The sequence below is a fragment of the Bufo bufo genome, chromosome 3, assembly GCF_905171765.1.
Source record: "Bufo bufo chromosome 3, aBufBuf1.1, whole genome shotgun sequence".
NCBI classification, from domain to species: domain Eukaryota; kingdom Metazoa; phylum Chordata; class Amphibia; order Anura; family Bufonidae; genus Bufo; species Bufo bufo.
This window is the reverse complement of record NC_053391.1, coordinates 565,839,004-565,860,209: the sequence shown is the minus strand read 5'-3', so window position 1 is coordinate 565,860,209 and position 21,206 is coordinate 565,839,004. Positions and strand designations below refer to the sequence as shown.

At 43.7% G+C, this 21,206-nt stretch overlaps 1 protein-coding gene across 1 annotated transcript; it reads right to left on the bottom strand.

The window, feature by feature from the left end:
- Positions 1-688: 688 nt before the first annotated feature.
- ORMDL2 (ORMDL sphingolipid biosynthesis regulator 2) lies at positions 689-21,183 on the bottom strand. Its single transcript, XM_040425601.1, has 4 exons — positions 21,049-21,183; positions 15,127-15,301; positions 14,055-14,206; positions 689-1,266 (listed from the first exon to the last, which is right to left on the bottom strand). The coding sequence occupies exons 2-4, from the start codon at positions 15,298-15,300 to the stop codon at positions 1,131-1,133; spliced, it is 462 nt and encodes a 153-aa protein (XP_040281535.1). The 5' UTR covers position 15,301; positions 21,049-21,183; the 3' UTR covers positions 689-1,130.
- Positions 21,184-21,206: the final 23 nt, after the last annotated feature.

Genomic DNA, 21,206 nt, shown 5'->3' with positions numbered 1-21,206 from the left:
TTTTCTATGGGATTGTTCATATTCATCCGGTACATCACTGAAGAACCTGCATGTCAAATGGCGCCTGACAGAAAGATGCTACATGTAGCAGTCATATCTGTGCACATATATTAGTTGTGTCCAGCTCCCAGCCTGAAGTAGCTGGCCGGACACAGCCGATATATGTGAAAGGGCCATATTGGGCATGCTGAGGTACTGAATATCTGTAGAATGTATTAAAATATTCAAGGAAAAAGAGACCTGATCCTGATTTCTAGTATTGGGGGGAATAAACAAATACACAGACAACTGAAGAGGTGGAAAACCTGGATAACGACTAAAATCCAGCTACAATATTGAAATAGCGGCACGTGGTTTCACATGAGGCATATTTACTACTTAGTGATATACACTGAACAGGCTACTGTAGTGTCTAGGATTACTTTGTTACTATTTCTATATGTAGAAGGTACTGACATTAGAAACTGCATAAGGCTATCCAAGTGCTACACCGCTTCGTAGATCCCTATGTATACGTTTCTTATCTATGGACATGGCTACAGATTCTGTGGATAGGGGCCCCAACATCAGGCGCTACCTTGTAAATAGCCAAGCATGCAATCTAAAATTTGCCATGACTTAGTTTCTAATAGGCAAGGTCAAAAGCCTAGTTTACAGGAATGTATGGATTTACGGTTTCCAATTTTCATTTTTTTCCTGTAAATCTCTGTACAACACAGTGGAAAATAATAATGTCAAACTAGCTCAACTTTAATGAAAATTAAAAGAGAAAACACATTTAATACTTAACATAAGGGGCTGTTGATTTCAACCTTAATTTATAGCAAATCATCTTTGTGTGTACAGCAAGCACTGCTGTATATCAGGCAGTTACTAAGCTCACTTATCTTACTTCAACGAAACCAAATAAATCCCCCCTCGTTATATCCAAAATGTCATTTTGCAGTAATAAGGTGTGTGTACGCTCATCTGATTATCCTTCTCTCTGAATCTTGAAGCATCACATGTCAGACACAATATCATTCAGCCGGGTGTCTGCAGCTTCGTAATGAGAATAATGTTCCCGACTTATTTCATGCAGAACATGAATCGTGTGACAGGCAGCAGGTGGAGATTTCCATCGAACATCTTTAGTACTTGTTAATTCCAAAAATCCGTACTCCATGGAATTGGGGGAGCTTGGGAAGCAGGACGCTGAGCAATGATAAGGTGTTGATAAGGAAATGGACAGCATCATATTTGGTGTAAAAGCTGGCAAGAAGGTATCTGGTGGAAAGAAAGGACAGGGGTGGATTAATTCACTCATACAACGTCTACATGTACAAAAAAAAAATATATATAAATAAAATCTAGAAATAACACAAAAATAAAAATACATGCGGATACAATCAGTTTTGATGCGTTTTTTCACACGTGTCAGAGGTCTCAACATTTTTTCCCGGAAGAGTAAAAATACTCCTCTTACCATTTTTGAAGAGTATTTTTAGCCAAGGAGGCGTACAAAAGCTGCAGTAATACAAATACATAATACGTAGCCTACATAATGTTAAGAACTTGTTCACATCTGCGTTGGAGGCTCTGTTCGAAGCTTCCATCACAGATTCTGTCAAAGAGACCGGGCAAAAAAGACTTACATGCAGAACTTTTTTTTTCGTCTGGTAAAAAGACAAGATCCCAAACAGAACGGACTCCAGCACAGTTAATGGAGTCTGCTCAGCTACGTTTAGTAACGTGCCCTTCCGTTATTTTTAGAAATAAATAGCGGTGATGTGAATGTGGGCTAAGAGGCAAGTACTTATTGCAGGGGAACCATTACTTGTCTTACATTATATGAGTAGATCATCCAGGCCATTGTCGAGAAGCGTTCCTTCCCACTAATCACCTGCTCGTCAGCAGAGTAAACCACTGCTATTACATGCAGCGATCTCCTCCACAGTATGAAGAGGAGTGATCGCTAATGCCATCGCTCGTCCCCCATATTGAATCATTATTTGCCTGCGGCAGACCACGATTACACAGCACTCTGCGCCGCCGGCAAGCGATGATTTTTAAACCTGCTGAAAGATTCTGATTGCCCCCTAACATCTCTCCCCTAACTTCAGCATAGGGTTAATAAGCCCCTGGGAGGGGTTTAGAGTGAATGAGGCTATTATAGCCAAATAATAAAGTACAGGGAAGATGCACTATATTGGACTGTTCTTTATCACTTGGCTATAATAGTCTGCATTCACTCCAGACCTCCTCCCCCAGAGGCTTAAAACCCCCCAGGCGGGCACCCTGTAAAAGCATTAAAGAGTAACTACATTTTTTGAAACTTATGATATGTCCCTATGACATATCAAAAGTGTTGACTGTCGGGGGTCCCAGCGCTGAGACCCCCGCTGATCTCTAGAACAAGGAGTCAGAAGCGCTCAGCTGTGTGCTGCTTCTCCTCACTGCTGATGAGCACAGTAGTGAAGACTGTCTCATAGACTTTCTATTGAGACAGTCTTCAGTATCACACTCAGCAGTGACAAGAAGCAGCGCTTGGCTGAGTGCTTTTGACTCCTTATTCTAGAAATCAGCGGGGCTCTCATAACTGGGACCCCCGTTAAAGCCCACTGCCCAACCAGGAGGCTGCTTACCCTACCAGGCGCCACACCGGGAAATTTGCACACTACTACAAGAGCCTCCCCCTCCACAGTGTCAGAGATGTGACGAATGGTCCAGAGGCCTGCCCAAACCAACCAATAACAAAGCCCTTTGCTGTACCAGCAGCATCACTGCGCCGCCTGTGCTTTTCACAGTGTGCCCTGCCATGATTGGCAGGGGAAAGTCTGACACGTATTGGTACGTGTCAGACTTTTTTCAGAGAGAAAAATGGCCTTAACAGGCGTCTACAAGCATTATTGGGACCTCTGTGCATGAAATAAAACTGAAGAATAACAACCATTCACTTCTATGGAGCCAGAGCTGCGTGAAAAGTGCACAATATAGAAGATCCTGTGATTTTTCCTGAATGCAGAGATTACACGTGAAAAAGGTGTGCACAGAGCCATTTTTAATGAATGGGTTAGGATTCAGTCCGGATGCTGTGCGTTCGTTACATGCATCACATCCAAGCAGAAAACTTGCTCATGTGAAATTAGCCTAAAAAGGTCCTTGCACACATGGATTTTGCTGTGGTATTTTTTTTTTTCCGCTAAAAAAATAAATTTTTCATTTGCAGTCTTTTTAAAGTAATTTTTAAGTTACTTTTCTTTCTGGTTTTGCACCAAAATCGCAAATTGGTGCAGGCTGGGGTGAAATGTGGCTGTGGCTCTGTAAACGGCAGTAGGACAAAGGGTTACCTGGCATTCTGTGCAACTGGCTCCTGCAGTAAATACATAACAATCATGTACTTTCCGAAACAGCCGTACTTTCCATGCATGAGGTGGTGTAGCTCACCAAAAGTTGCAAGATTTAGCAGAAAAAGTTGCACATTATATGACTTGCGACTATAGTGAAAGATTTAAAAAAAAAATACCCGATAAAAAAAAAAAAAAAAAAAAAAAAAAAAATTCTATATGTTCCATTTTTAAAAATGGAGAGAAAAAAAAATCATGTGCCGTACCTTCGGCATGTGATCCCAGCCTGGAATTAAAATCCACAGCACACGCGCGAGTCTGAACTGCTCACATAGTACTTTAGTGAGAGACTGGGACTCACGCGTGCACTGCAGGTTCAAATCCCAGGCTCTGATCATGTGACGGAATCACACCAAACATGCAATTGTGAAAAACACAACTAAAAAGCACACAAAAACACCAACTAAAAAAAACTGATAACAGCCTAAGGGCTCATGCACACGACATGACGTTTTTTGCTGTCCGCAAATTGCAGATTTGCAAAAAACGGATACCGCCCGTGTGCCTTCCACAATTTGCGGAACGGAACAGGAGGCCCATTATAGAAATGCCTATTCTTGTCCATAAAAACGGATAAGAATAGGACATGCCTCAATTTTTGCGGAGCCATGGAACGGAGCAACGGATGCGGACAGTGTGCTGTCCGCATCTTTTGCGGACCCATTGAAATGAATGGTTCCGTATACGGAATCAAAATACTGGCCGTATACGGAACGTAAAAAACATTTGTGTGAACGAGCCCTTAGGGTAGTTTCAGACCTCACTGCAGGAAGCACGCTGTTTGTAGGAGCTGTATTTCTCGTTATGGACGCTGCTCATATGGATTGAATTCACAGCATCATAATGAATTATGATATTGTAAATTCTTTCCTGGATGCAAGTCTGCGGAACAGTCAAATAATGCGGTGACTACAGTTGCACAGACTTATTGCCAAGAAGGAATTTACAACATCATAAATCAATAGGATGCTTTGAATTCAATCCAGATGAGCAGCGTCCATGACGAGAAATACCGCTCCTACGCAGAGTGCGTTTCCTGCGGTGAGCACACTCGTCTGCAACTACCCTAATACATTCTGATCCCTGCATGTTCAGGAAACTGGCACTGAACTACTCATTTTTTTTGTTTTGTTTTTTTAAAGGCTATGAACACCTTCAGAGGCAATAAAAAAAATAAAACATTTTTCAATTGTTCCTTATTAAAAATGTTCAACAGTTTTTGTCCTACAAGGTTAAAGAGGTCATCCGAAACTAAAAAATGTCTCCCATATGCCCGGTCCCCTCACACAATCTACTTACCTGGCTCCCTGCGCTGCTCCTGGTCCCCACACCGCCGCTTTTCCCCGTGCACGGATGAAAACATCCGGTGTCGGGGAGAAGCAGCCAATTGCAGGAAAGGGGACGGGCCTCCCTAGCGTCACCCGCCACGCTAGAGAGGCTCGTTCCCGTCTGCCATTGGCTGCCATGTTTTCATCCGCGCACAGGGAGAAGCAGCAGTAGCGGTGAGGGGACCAGGAGCGGCGCAGGGAGCCAGGTAAGTAGAGTCAGGGTAAGGGGCCCGGGCATATGAGGGACATTTTTTAGCTTCAGATAACACCTTTAAGTTTCAGTCTATCTGCAAAGTATCTTAAAGCCCCTTTACACAGGCCAATATTGAAGAAGATTGTCTGGTAAGGACACTTTCCTTCCCAGCAATCGCCTGGTTGTCAGTAGAGGAGACTGCAGCATTTACACACAGTGATCTCCTCTACACTACAGTATGGGAAGGAGTGATCACTAATACCATCATTCTTCCCCATACAGACTCATTGTCTGCCGGCAGCAGAGCGTGATTACACAGCACGATCTGCTGCCTGCAAACAATGATTTAGGTGACCGCATGAATTATGCTTTTCACTTGTTCATCGGGTAGTTGGCAGCACCTTTACACCGCCAGATAATCGCTAACGAGTGTTCCTATGAACGCTCGTTAGCGATTATCTGGTGTATTCTCGGCCCTTTACTTTCACACTAAATCAAGATTAACTGAAATGTACCACATGATCAGCAGTGATCCAAAGCACAGATAAAACCAGGAGGGTTCAGAGTCCCAGTTGCCTGGGGAATAAAGGGTTTAATGACTCCATGGACATTGTTCGCTCTCATAAATGCAGTTTCAAATTAAGATGTTGGGGGATGTTCAGAGGCCATGACTGAGAAGTATTCTGGGGCATTCGGTAATAAGTAATTATTATAATGCCACTGGATCAAAAGACAACATGGAGTCCACATATGGGTTTTACTGCAAATCTCTGTGGGTTTCAAATAGATTGTTAACCCCTTAAGGACTGCAACAAATTGGTTTTGTTGCTTTTGTGTTTTAGTTTTTACTTTCTACTAGTGTTGAGTGAATTGGGTTCGGACTGCTCTTTCTGAATCTGATTTGTTTCAAAACTTAGTTAATAATATGTGCTCTGTACCACAGTAAAATGTATGGGCTCCGCTGAGACCTTCTTCTAGCCACAAGTAGAGTGAGACTTACTTAGTCTTGTGCCTGTGATGTTACAGTTCGGTTCTGTGCATTCATTATCGTTTCAAAATCCGAAGCTGTCAGTATGCGTATGGCTATACCAAAATTTGTATAGTTTTATTATGATTTAACAATTAAAAAATAAAAACCTTTCAAAGCATAAAAAGTTTCTTTGCATCGCCATATTCTGACATCTATAACTTTTTTTTATATTTCCACCGGTGTGAGGGCTTGTTTTTTTTGCAGGACAAGCTGTAGTTTTTGCTAACATTTTAGGGTGAGTACAACTTGTTAATCACTTTTTATTCAACTTTTCATTCGCTGTGCAGGACTTTTATATTCATTTGTTTTACTGTTTATTTTTTTTTATAAACTGTGAAAGAGACCATCAGAATTTTTAATATTAGCGTTTTTTTATTTTATTTAGTCCCTTAGGCTGGGTTCAGACCTGAGCGTTTTACAGCGCGTTCCTACGCGCTGTAAAACGCTCAACAGGCAAGAACCAATGTTTCCCTATGGGAATGGTTCTCACCTGAGCGTTTCACAGCGCGTACGATCGCGCTGTAAAACTCCCAACGCCCCAAGAAGTACAGGAGCTTCTTTGGGGCGTCTTGTCGCGCGTTCCCGTACATAGACTGACGGGAAAGCGCGACAATGGGCGTTCGCTTGTTCCGGAGCCGCGTCTGTAAACGCGCATAAAATCGTGCATACAGAGCGCTCCATCCCGTACGCTCAGGTCTGAACGCAGCGTTAGGGGACTTGTACATGTGATCTTCTGATCACTTGTTCCATAGACTGTGATAGAATATTACTGTAGTCTACGGGGTTCTGACAGGCTGTCTGCAGGCAGTTTGCGATGACAGTCTTGTGAACCTTCACAGCACCCCATTCTGTCATAACAACTGATCTGAGCCCTGCGATTTTGTTGTGGGAGCTCTGATCGGAAGACATAAAGGAGCCCCCACCCTCTGTCTAACCCCCACAGATGCCTTGGTCGCTACTGACAGCAGCATTTGAAGGGTTAAATGACCATGATGAGCATCATCATCTATCCAGGTCACTGCTAGTGGTTGCCAGCTGTATTATACAGCCATTTATGGAGTGAGCTCAGTGTGTGAGCCCGCTCCATACATCCCCTGCACGCTATTTACGGTATTATGTATTCAAGGGAACCTGTCACCAGGATTTTGTGTATAGAGCTGAGGACTTGGGCCGCTAGATGGCCGCTAGCACATCCGCAATACCCAGTCCCCATAGCTCTGTGTGCTTTTATTGTGTAAAAAAAACTGATTTGATACATATGCAAATTAACCTGAGATGAGTCAGGGACAGGACTCATCTCAGGTTAATTTGCATATGTATCAAATCGTTTTTTTTACACAATAAAAGCACACAGCGCTATGGGCACTGGGTATTGCGGATGTGCTAGCGGCCATCTAGCAACCCATGTCCTCAGCTCTATACACAAAATCCAGGTGACAGGTTCCCTTTAAAGGAAACGTGTCACCAAAATTTTTATCTGCCAGTTAAAAACAGATAGTAACACATCTCTTTTTTTTTCTAATCTGTTTATTTTCTGATTATAGATTTCTTCATTCTATTTCCTTAGTATGATTATGGGGGCAACCATCTTGCCTGAGCTGTTCTCAACAGCATTTAGGGGTCATTGTACAAGGCAAGAATAGATTAGCAATTGCCTATTGTGAATGGTGGATCCTGTCTTATCTATACATTATATAAGGTGATATCATTACAAGCAGGATTAGAATGACATAAGGAGGAAACTGCAGTAAAATGATTTGTACAAACCAAGAAGTGGCACAATTTCTATTAAAGGGGTTGTCCAAGTTATTTTTTTGTTCTTTGTATGTTTCTAACTAAGCCTTCACTTCCTTCATCTACAGTGGCCCTGTTCTCCTAGTTAGCTGAGAGTCACGTGACCTGTGATGTCAGCTTCTTCCCTGCTCTGATAACATTCCATGCACAAGCCTGAGGAGCAGGTCTGCCTGTGAAGGCTGTGCACGCCCCCTGCACTGCCCACATGCTGGCCACGCCCCTGCACTGACAATCTGCTGGTTGAGCTGTCTTTCCTGTGTCTCCCCTCCCACTGGATTCTTCAGCAAGCTTTAACCCCTTCTACCATCAGCAGCACAGACTCCGTGCGGGAGGCTTTGCCTCAGGGTTTCCTCTTCTCCAGGCACTGAAGAGACAAATGCTGTGCACATAATCTTCCCTCCCTCCTCACCCTGCAAACACAGAGCTGATAAAGAACAGAAGAGTTCTCTCCTCTGTACTCTACTCTTCTGCTGGCTGTGAGGAAGTGTCTGCAGAACATTGCACAAAAATAGATAGGGGGAATCTGTGCATCAGCAATGTTATTGTACTGTACGGCTGGGACTTGTAGCCCCACACATATAACATGAGTTTCCCAGCAGTAGGACTGCAGACAGGGCAGCAATTTTATTCACTCCCTTTTCAGAGCAGGGGGAGGGGAAGGCAGTCTCTGTTGACACCCACAAATATTCATGAGGAAAACCTCAGATTGTTGTTATACGCCCCAACAACTCTGCAACTGCATGCCAACAAAGGGCCAGGACATAAGTAGGGAAATGAGGAAACTTGGCTTATGTATATATTACTGACTATCAGATTTGCAGTGCTTAACAGTTTACTACCAGTCAAAAATACGCTAAAAGCTGTTAATAACATGTTATGCCCCTATGATATTTACTATTGTGTAACCTGCAAAACCAGCTCAAACCAAGACACAGAGCCCAAGTATAGTAGTACAAGCATTCCACATACTCCGCTCAGTGCTTCTCCAGAGGAGGACTACATCAATAGTAATTTAAATAATATATATATTATTCATATCCCTTAGGCCAGGTTCATACACAAGCTGAAAATATAGGTCTGCAGAAACAGCTTTCAATCCATGATAAAGTGAGTTGCAGCTTTAAAAGGGGCTTTCAGAGAAATTTTTACTGATGATATATCCTCTGGATAGGTCATTAGTATCTGAAAGGTGGGGTTCCGACCCCTGCCGATAAGCTGTTTGAGAAGGCACCAGTGCATGCAGTAGCGCTGCAGTCTTCTCCCAGCACACAAGCTTAGCGCTGTACTGTATAGTGACTGTGCTTGCTATTGCAGCTCAGTCACATTCACTTCTAAGCTCATAAGCCATGAACGTGACATCACATGGCCTGGGGAAAACTGTGAGAAGGCTGCAGCGCTACTGCGAGTGCCAGTGCCCTCTCAAACAGTTCACATTACAATGGGAAAAAATAAAATAAAAATCGATGTCAGGGCAAAATGTGGATTAGAAAAACCCACAGCATGCCCTCAAGGCCATCAATTTTTCTTCTTTGCATGTGTGTTAGGTTTTGTAAAACCTTACTGACTTGCATTGTACTATATCTTATGAAGATTTCCACCATGGATATCTGTAACCCAGTACAACCCTTGGGAATGTGACCATAGAGAAAGGCTCCTCTGGTAAAGCAATGTTAAACAGATATCAGTCAAATTAAGAAGTGACTCCAGCAATAGCAACTAGCCAAATGGATTCCGTTTCACTAGATTTCAAAACAATGTTAAGAACATTGGAGAGGTCACGCTGAATGATAACGCTTGGCCTACATCTATCATTTCTATTCATCATGAAGCAGTTCAGTTGGGTGGAGACCACTAAAGCTCTTCCATATGACCTTGTTCTGTGCTTTGTACCTCAGTTGGCATAGGTACTGCCTTGGTGACGGCTATGTGCAGCTGGACAATGTTATTACTTTGTCACTTCTCTCATGTCCTTATTCACATTTCTGTTTTTTATGATAGTATTCTATGAGTAATTATCCAAGGACAGCACACGTACACATGCACTGCTTTGGTCCATAATGCAGACTAAACATGGCCATCGGAGTCTATGAAAATCCACTGACACCACTGGCATCCGTATTCTCTCAGCGACTGATTATAGACACTGAATAGGATCCGGGAAATACGGATGACACACAGGGCAAAAAAAAAAACAAAAACAAAAAAAAACAACCACACACGGACCAAACACTGATTATTCACGGACATCTCAGAAAGATTTTCCACGGATGCCAAACGGACACAGAAATGTGAACGAGACCTTAAGACTGTATCTGTTCTTCTGTCACTGTTTGCTGATGTTCATTTCTTTGAATATTTTTTTTTTTTCTTATGTTTACTACTTACTTGGACTGTAAAGTTCAATAAATTTTTTTTTTTAAAACAAACAGTGTATGCATGACTGTTACAGCCAATCATTAGCCTCAGTGGTATACAGCAGTGTCTGGCTGCAGTGGTCACATCTGTATACAGACCTGCCAACGCTGCAGCCAAGTACACAGAACGCATTGGAGCGAAGCAGTTCTAACTTCGCTTTGATACCCTTATGGCAGGACATACAAAGTACTAAGCAATAGCCAGTGTCAGGCTTATAGTGCATCAGGTCTGGATAGGTTCTGATCAGACAGGCATCATGGCTTTCGTTTTTAGGCCTCTTTCACAAGAGTAATACAGATTGTGTCAGGATCTGTTCATTGTTCAAAAACTGATGGTTTAGCATGTAAGGCTACTTTCACACTCGCGTTTTGGGCGGATCAGTCATGGATCTGCAAAAACGGATCCGTTACAATAATACAACTGCATGCACCCGTCATGAATGGATTCGTTTGTATTATCTGTAACATAGCCAAGATGGATCAGTCATGAACGCCATTGAAAGTCAACAGGAGATGGATCCTATCTATTGTGTCAGAAAACGGATCCGTCCCCATTGACTAACATTGTGTGCCAGGACGGATCCGTTTGGCTCAGTTTTGTCAAGCGGACAGGAAAATGCTGCAGGCAGCTTATTGGTGTCTGCCTCCAGAGTGGAATGGAGACTGATCGGAGGCAAACTGATGCATTCTGAGCGGATCCTTTTCCATTCAGAATGCATTAGGGCAAAACTGATCCGTTTTGGACCGCTTGTGAGAGCCCATGACGGACCTCACAAACGGAAAGCCAAAACGCAAGTGTGAAAGTAGCCCAAGTTGAATCTGCACTGTCTGCGATTGCGTTCAGGGTTTCAGTTTTTTCCATCAGGATTGCATCCGTTTTACACATGCGTGAAGAAAAACTAAAGAACACACAGCATCTCCTAGCAACCTTTAGTGAAAAAGCAGACTGCGTCCAGAAGTCATGCATGTGCTTCCAGTTTCTTTTTTTCTGACCTACTGTCTTGAATAGACCGGTGTGAGAAACAGATGAAGACAGAAGATGCTGAGATTTTTACTGAATGTACAGATGGGCAGCGAAAAACTGTGCTCATGTGTATATAAATACCCACTGAAATGAATGGATCAGGGTTGAGTCCGGATGCTGTCTGTTCACAAAAACAGAACGGATCCGGATGAAAAACTTTGAGAAATTAGCCTTAAAATCTCCATTACAGATACGAGAGCTCTTGGTTCTGGTAATTATAATTTTATTTGATGTAATGCCTGCAGCCAGCCTCCTTAAAAAATAGTGTCATACTTACCTGCTCTACTCCGACCCTTTAGGCTGGTTTCACACGGGCGTTGTGGGAAAATGTGCGGGTGCGTTGCGGGAACACCCGCGATTTTTCCGACCGAGTGCAAAACATTGTAGTGCGTTTTGCACTCGCGTGAGAAAAATCGCGCATGTTTGGTACCCAAACCCGAACTTCTTCACAGAAGTTCGGGCTTGGGATCGGTGTTCTGTAGATTGCTATTATTTCCCCTTATAACCATGTTATAAGGGAAAATAATACATTCTGAATACAGAATGCAAAGTAAAACAGCGCTGGAGGGGTTAAAAAAATAAAAATAAAAATTTAACTCACCTTAGTCCACTTGATCGCGGCCCTGCATCTCCTTCTGTCTCCTTTGTTGAATAGGACCTGTGGTGAGCATTAAGTACAGTTACAGGACCATTGATGACGTCACTCCAGTCATCACATGATCCATCACCATGGTAAAAGATCATGTGACATACCATGTGATGACCGGAGTGACGTCATCAAAGGTCCTGTAACTGTACTTAATGCTCACCACAGGTCCTATTCAACAAAGGAGACAGAAGGAGATGCCGGGCCGCGATCAAGTGGACTAAGGCGAGTTAAAAAATTTTATTTTTATTTTTTTTAACCCCTCCAGCCCTATTTTACTTTGCATTTTGTATTCAGAATGCTATTATTTTCCCTTATAACCATGTTATAAGGGAAAATAATAATGATCGGGTCTCCATCCCGATCGTCTCCTAGCAACCGTGCGTGAAAATCGCACCGCATCCGCACTTGCTTGCGATTTTCACGCAACCCCATTCACTTCTATGGGGCCTGCGTTGCGTGAAAAACGCAGAATATAGAGCATGCTGCGATTTTCATGCAACGCACAAGTGATGCGTGAAAATCACCGCTCATCTGAACAGCCCCATAGAAATGAATGGGTCGGTATTCGGTGCGGGTGCAATGCGTTCACCTCACGCATCGCATCCGCGCGGAATACTCGCCCGTGTGAAAGGGGCCTTACTCTGCTGTCTCCATCTTCTGGTCTCAACAATGGTCACATCTAGCTGGCCATGGTCACGTAAACTCCAGCAAATGACTGGCTTCAGCAGTGACACGCTACTTGTGACCACATCACTCATTGGCTGGAGTGGTGCGTGTGACCATGCCCATCTGGATGTGTGGGGACCAGAAGATGGAGACAGCGGATGAGCACAGCACTGGGGAAAATATGCATAAAATATAATTATTACTGGAAGACCTCTTTAAAGATGCACTAAATCTATCACGCAATGTTCAACATCTGATAAATTTGGCACAAATATGGCAATACAGACCCAAGAAAAACTGACTTAAAAATTCCCCATCATGAAAGATTCCTCCCTAGGCCTTCAGGCATTCTTAAGTATTCAAACTGCAGAATTGGTGTTCAAATAAAATTTTTAATTCTAAAGCTTGCCCAAAAAGTGTGCAAATAAACTTTCCATAGTGATGTAACATGGCAGAGGCAGCAACTCCCCGCTGTGGCCATGTGATGTGGTGACAATGTAGACAACATGTCATCAAGTCAGGATCTGAAGACTGCAGTGGTGGGAGATATCTATAGCTGGTGATATCATATTTTTCGCCTCAAAAGACATTTTTTCCCCCCCAAAAGTGGGGCGTCTTATGGGGAAAATACTAATGAGCGCTGCCATTATAGACGCGCTCATTAGTACCGGAGGAGGGGAAGCCGTGAAGGCTCTATACTCACCACTTCCTAGTCCTCAGCTGTGCAGTGGCTGCGCACAGCGTGAGGGTGCTCTGTGACCTCACGCTGTGTGCGCCAGTTCACAGCACAGCTGACAGCAGGAGGAAGAATATCGCGGTTGGTGAGGAGCAGCGGCGTCCAGGAGCAGGAGAGATAAGTGGGTTTTTTATTTTATAAAATATGGGGCTGCTGGGTAATCTGAGGCAATATGGGGGATAATCTGAGGCAATATGGGGCTGCTGGGGGGGTAATCTGAGGCAATATGGGGATAATCAGGCAATATGGGGCTGCTGGGGGGGATAATGTGAGGCAATATGGGGGATAATCTGAGGCAATATGGGGGATAATCAGGCAATATGGGGCTGCTGGGGGGTAATCTGAGGCAATATGGGGGATAATCTGAGGTAATCTGAAGCAATATGGGGCTGCTGGGGGGGTAATCTGAGGCAATATGGGGGCTAATCTGAGGCAATATAGGGCTGCTCGGGGGATAATCTGAGGCAATATGGGGCTGCTGGGGGGATAATCTGAGGCAATATGGGGCTAATATGAAAGGTAATGGGGGCTGCTGAGGGCTAATATGAGAGGCAGTGGGGGGCTGATATCTGAGGTCTGATTGGGGGTCATTCACATTGGGGTCTGATCTGAGGTCTTGTTGGGGTTTTTATTAACATCGGAGGTCTGATTGGTGATCTCACCTGCGGTCTAATTAAAAATATTTTTTTGTTATTGTCCTCCTCTCAAACCTAGGTGCGTCTTATGGGCCGGTGCGTTTTACAGGGCGAAAAATACGGTATATCAGCAATATCCAAAACATAAATCAGAACATCCAAATAGGGAAAGAACAAGCATTTTAAAACCAATACTTACAAAATAATTGGTGTGATGGTGAGAAACTTGCGGGAAGAGGTAAACTGGATGCCATAGTCCATCTGCTCCCAATGAGTAAGGAGCCGTGCTTTACCTTGGTCAGGGGTCTCAAATGGAGTGCCCTTCACTGTGTGCAGGAACAGGTACATTACCTGTGTGTAAGTCACAGAAGAAAGGTTCAATTTGTGTCATGAACACATTATGACCATTTAAAACACAAGTCTACTCCTTCATTACCCCAAAATGTCTACTAGTGACTGCAATTGCTCAGACTAAGATGAACTGACTTGACACAGACATTTCATTATCGTATACCACAAAGGGTTAGTAGACTGGAACCACATATGCAGTTTTTTAGTGGATTCAAAAGGAACAGGAACTATAAAGGGAGTCAGCTAAAGTACAGAGAGGAGGGTGGGGGAGTAGGTAATGAGCAGCAGCAGCATTTGTATGCAGTCAGTACATTACCACAGCCCCTCCTCATGAAGACCATTCCTACACAGATTTTGCTAAAAAGTTCTTATTATTATGACCAACTTCACCCGCACCTACTGTGTCCTTCTCCCATACCATGTAGATTGTAATCCCTCACGGGCAGGGCCCTCTCTCCTTCTGTACCAGTTTGTAACTCGTCTGGTTTATGATTAGTGCAATTGTCTGTATTATGTATGTATACCTCTTCTCATATGTACAGCGCTATGGAATGAATGGCGATTTAATAATAATAAATAATAATAATCTGTATTCAGGACCATGTTCCCTGACAGGCAGAGCAGAGAGGAGGCTGAGGCAGCTCTTTACCTCAGTGTTGTGAAGTAACTTCTCCTCCTGTGCGATTAGGACAGGTTCTGTGTGTACTAATAGGACGGCGGTCATTTTATTTCCCCATGATGATTGCTCCCCAGACAAAATAAGCCATAACTAATGAAATTGGGAATATATTTATAATAATGTAATATTTAAGTATTTTCAGTAAATTTTACTGATTCCCAGAGAACCACTTTAATCCTTCAACTAGAAATGGGTTCTGAAACTATATTAATTTCAATATGAAACATACTACGTAACTTACAAGATTGTGAATAACATTAGTCAAGGTCCAGACAACAGGAACGCTGAAGAAGGGAAAGCTCAAGAGGATTATGTGAAGAAAGCCTACTAGAATAATGTAGGCCAGCCATATTCCTCGACTATTCAACACCCGTGTATTGGGGTTCACCTCACTATGTGCCACCCCAACATTCATCCTAGAAGACAAAAGGAAAATAATGATCATGGCATGTTTCAATAAAAGCAAATATAAACATGTAAAAAAAAAATAAAAAATTAAGGCCTTCAAGTCAAAGGGTGTTTGTAGTACATAGTAAAGGAGCCCTATCACACAGGGCACTGACCTGTGCCCATGTGGCATTCTACATTAAATGGGTTATCCAACGTCTCCAACAGCCCCCCCCCCCCCCCTGTGCCGGGCCCCTCACAGGTAATATACTTACCCCAATCCCTGCGCTGCTCCTGGTCCCCGCTGCTTCTCCCTGTACACAGATGAAAACATCCGGTGTCGGTGGGGGGGGAAGGGAGACAACGACAGCCAATGGCAGGTGGGGACGAGTCTCCCAAGCATCGCTGGTGACGCTAGGGAGGCTTGTATAAAACTGTGAGCTCTGCTGGATCCTCAAAAGGTAAGTAATCATATTATTATGCTTACTCTATGTACTTTTTATCCTCTATTACATGGTATACTTTTTATTACTTTAACCTAGATATTATACTTTATATTACATATTATCCGGCTATATACATTGTATTCCAGTCATATTCTTCTCTGCATTTTACTTCCCTATTATCCAGTAAACAGCATTTAGTTACTTGGCTGTGTCTCTTCAATGCATTGTGATAGATTTGGTTGTAACAGCAGTAAAGTAGCTGATCAGTGGTGGTCTGACACCAGGGACCCTCGCCGATCAGCTGTTTGAGGAGGCAACAGTAGTAGCACCACAGCCTATTCCAGCTTTTCCTAGGCTAGTGATGTCACGTTCATCAGTCATAAGGCCTAGGCGCAGCTCAGCCCCATTGAGGTGAATGGGGCCGAGTTGTGATACCAAGCACAGCCTCTATACAACATACGGTGCTGTGCTTCCTGAGCAGGGAGACGGCGCAACTGCAAATGCTGGTGCCTTCTCAAGCAGCTGATCGGCAGGAGTCCTGGGTGGTGGACCCCACACTGATCAGATACTAATGACCTATCCAGAGGATAGGTCATCAGTAAAAAAAAAAAAAAACACCTTGGAAAAACCCTTGAAAGAGTACACGTCATCAACAAATGCAGTGCAACCTGCAGGCGGCACGTTATAGAGCAGGAGAAGCTGAGCGGATTGAGAAATAGCAGATGAACAGACTGCTGGAGTTTATCGTATGTGGCATAGACGGATATGGCCATGCACCGCCGACAGGTATCTGGCTGCTTTTTGGTATATGTTCTGGGCTACACTATGAAATTTTGTAGCACGACCGATTGATTTTAACTACTGAACTACAGCTGCAGTCCAAATGCATGCATTCAGTTGAATGCAATATCCTGGACTGCAGCTGTCACTCAATGGATAAAATCAATCAGTTGCACTACAAAAAATTGTAGTGCAGCCCAGGACTAAATGCAGGCTTTCGGCCACACAGTGCATGTCCGGCTGAAAGCTGATATATACCGGAAAGCAGCCATATCCCCGTTGGATCCCATTGTTGTCGAAGGGGTTTCCAGCAGTGCCCAGCCCTATCTTGCCATGCTGGATATGGTGAACTTCGGCAGTCTATTCCTCTTTCGGATCAGGCTAATGGAGTGTACATCACATATTGTGAATATAGCCTAAGTGTGTACACAGAGATAGCCGTCAGCTAATAACACCTCCCCTGTGAACAATGAAGTCACAAATAGCAGAGATTTAAAGTAGGGATCGACCGATATTGATTTTTTAGAGCCGATACCGATAAACTGCGAACCTTGAAAATAAATTAAATAAAAAATTCCTACACAAATCTGCTGTTAAATAAAAAACATGTTTATTGTTAACGTTTAGCTTTTTTTGTAAATCTTTTTCATTGGTAAATAAAAATAAATACAGAAACATACCAGTCAGATTGCAGCAAAACAATGATGATATGGGTCAAATACAACAAATTAGATTTTTTTTTTTTTTTTAATAACCATTTCCCCCCATTAGGAACTAGAACCTGGGATCTTTTCATCCCTTGTCCTATTCACCCTCATAGAGCTCTATCAGGGTGAATAGGACCTCGCACTCTCCCTGCTGCCCTGGGCATAGTGCACAAAGCAGCAGGGAGGTTACCATGGCAGCCAGGGTTTCAGTAGCATCCTGGCTGCCATGGTAACCGATCGGAGCCCCAGGATTACACTGCTGGGGCTCCGATCAGAAGCTGCCACTGCCACCAATGAGGAGGAGGGGAGGGGACCCTGTGGCCACTGCCACCAATGATTTTAATACTGGGGGGTGGGGGGCACACTGCGCCACAAATGACTTTAATTGTGGTGGGTGGATGCACTGCGCCACCAATGATAATTAACGCTTAATACAAGAGGCGGGTGGGGCACCTGAGGGGTTAACTGCCGCTGGTCGCAGCTTCCTGTCATATAGGCTGGGCACCGCCTCCTGTATTTGTATTAGACGTTAACTTTCATTGGTGGGGCAGTGCGCCCGCCCCTCCTCATTGGCAGCGCGACACGGAGGGGAGATAGAGAGACACTCCTTCTCCCTGTGCTGCTGAGGGAACAGGGCGCGCTGACAGCAGCACGCTCATGTTCTGTGATACTAGACTGCGCAGTCTAGTATCGAAAAAATGGAAATCCTGCTACACGCGATGGACGCATTATCGGCAAAGTTAGATGCCGATAACTTAGAAAATCATGAATATTGGCCAATAACATCGGTAAGTCTGACAATTGGCCGATCCCAAATTTAAAGGGGGTTGTACCATAAACTAGTTTTCACTCTAAAGTTTATTTTCATCAAGTTCTCTAGCTTCCAGTCCTCATTTGCAGTTTTCTCTTATCCCCCATGCTTGAATCCTACTTCCTGGTTTGGCATGTGACTGCTGTCCCATCATGCCTTAGGCTAGTTTCACACTAGCGTTTGTGAGATCCAACAGAACATATTCAAAATGCTCCATGTAACTGGATTTATAACAGACCACAACTTGTGCTAATGTCCATCATCATTCATCCTTATGTCTGTCCATCCATAACTGACACTGCACATAGTGGAGTGGTTATTGAAGGGAAGGAGAAGAAGCGCTGTGAGCATGTGCGTCCTGTATTGCAAGGCTTCAGTACAGGACGTAACCAACAGCAACTGAAATCAAAACTGATTGGCCACAGGACACCAGGGTAGGCTAATAACCTTAGAATAAGACAGGTTTGATAAATGGTGGTATTTGGGGAAAGTGATGAGAGATATCTGTTGGGTGGGATACATTTATATTCGTGGCACAACCCCTTTAAAAAGTATAAATTACAAGTTCACTGCATCATTTCCCACAAATCTATACATCAATCTGCTCAGCTCCTCCTGCTCTATAACATGCTGCCTGCAGATTGCACTGCATTTTGTGGTGACAGGATTCCTTAAAGTCTGTATTTTACCTAATTACAAAGCTAATGTTGTTCCATGCATCTAGCAGATAAAACAATCTATAAGAAGTCAATGGAGAGTGTTCAGAATACTGATCATCAGTGCGTTATCCTTATGTCATCACAATTGCATCATATTTCCAAGAAGCCATCTTATGTACTTCATTCCATTAGCACTACCGATTGTTCAAGTCGGTGAATCACAGACGTGCGCTGGGAGCATATTCCAGCACTCGTATTCATTGAGGTTTGAGCTCGATAGATATATCCACGCGTCCTTTTTCTTTATGGCCGCAGAAAAAAAAAAATCAGAAGTGTGAACTACTTTGGTCTGTTTTCTGGGCCAAAAATGTCAGTTAACGTTTATTGGTGAAAACTACAGAAAGCACAAGGACGCCTTCCATGCTTGGTAGGTTTTCACAGACCGCTGGTAGGAGATGCTTTGTAAATCCCCTTTTCAGCCTAGCAGTGCATGTGAAAAATGGATGCAACACAGGCACCATCATAGATACAGAGTAACATACATATAAAACACAGATCCATTCTCCACGTCTTTTCATATATGCTTGTGTGAAACATACTTAGGCCATTGTGGGTAAATACATTCAGCACATGTGCCAGGAAATCCCCTGCTGTATACACTGAACTTATTGAGGGTCATTTATCAAGGGACTTGCAAAATATTTTAGTTGTAAAAAAAAAAAAAAATCACAAGTCCCTTTTTTGAACAGCCATGTAACAAAATTTGTGTTGGATGGGACAAAGCGGAGGGGGTGTCAGGAGCAGTAACTGGACCCCTGTCCCAGAAAGTTTACTAACATTTACGCCATAAATGGTGAAAAACCACTCCAGCCAGAAGCACACTCCCTGTCATAAATTAGCCAAATCTTACGACAGTGTGGGGGGGATCCAGAGCTGCGTAAAAAGCCGTTCTTAGTAAATGACCCCCATTATTATTTATTTTCCAAGCTCATTCCTATTCAGTGAAATGGTTATGTTCTTTGGCTGAGCATATCCTTTATTGTTCAGTGAAATTCAACTTGGGGTCCATTCACACGTCCGCAATTTCGTTCCGAATTTTGGAACCATTCATTTCTATGGGGCCGCACGATGTGAGGCCTGGCTCCGGAAATGCGGGTCCGCATTTCCGTTCCCGAAAGAAAAAAATTAAATAGAACATGTCCTATTAGGCATATTCTATCAGTGCCGGTGATGTGCGATCCGCAAAACACAGTACGGACGTGTGAATGGAGCCTTACCCATAGGCCACCACTCACCCTTTTCTTCTAGAGGTCAGAAGAAAATCTTTCTGCAGATTTGTACCTATAAAACTGGCTGACCTGTTACATGTGCACTTGGCAGCTAAAGGGATCTGTGTTGGTCCCATGTTCATATGTGTCCGCATTGCTGAGAAAAATTAAGTTTTAATATATGCAAATGAGCCTCTAGGAGCAACGGGGGCGTTACCATTACACCTAGAGGCTCTGGTCTCTCTGCGCCCGCTGCACTTTGATAAACAGGGCCAAGTGTGATGGCTCATTTGTATACAGTAAAACATCATGTTTCTCAGCCATGTGGACACATGAACATGGGACCAACACAGATGTCTTCAGCTGCAAGCGCACATGTACCAGGTCAGCCAGTGTCATAGGTACAAATCTGCTGACAGATGCCCTTTTGCCTGTTCCAAATCATTGTTATATTACTGGTACTTTGGTTTCCTTGTGGATTTCTATTCTTTTTTTCCTGTATAGGAATACAAAGTTGCCCACGGCAAACAAAAGTATTGAAGAGTATCTTTTTTTTTATTGTGGCTAAAGGCTGACTTATGCCACTGCACAGCTATACAATGGAGCATGTTGGAGGTATGTCACGGAGAAGGCCCTTAAAAGAGTTTTCAGATTTTTTTTTTTGTTTACTTATAACCTATCTATATCATAACGAAATCAAGGGGGGGGGGGATATCCACCAGTGTGACCTCAGCTACAGACTGATACGGTATGTATGGCCAGAAACCACACTGCGAGTGTGAACAGAGCCTAAAACGTAGTTCATAGGCACACGTCTTCACAAAGCGCGGTTATCATCGTTAGACAAACATTCTCAGTACTCGGCAGACACTGCAGGGGACTGCCCGTCAGTAATCGCACTGAACTACAGTCACCCCAATAAGAAGCGGCCGAATAATAGATGCACGGGTTTCGTGTCCTATTACATCCAGCGCAATGCAGGAAGCAGCCGTGTTGCGCAGTAACCCTCAGAAGAAGGTGCATTACTATGAATGATCCAGTAACACCCCGAGCCCAGCACTCGCCCTCTAATAGCCCCCCTCCAGACCACAGCGGCAGCAATCACCTGTAGCTAGGGCCTCCGCCTGTCACCGGTCTCCAGGAAACGCCACCACTTCCGGTAAGAGTCTAACCGGGGCGGAGTCAACATGACGATTACAGCCTGCGAGGTGGCGCACCGGCGACGTTTCACCATTGGTGTGGCCCTATGACACTTTTACCTGG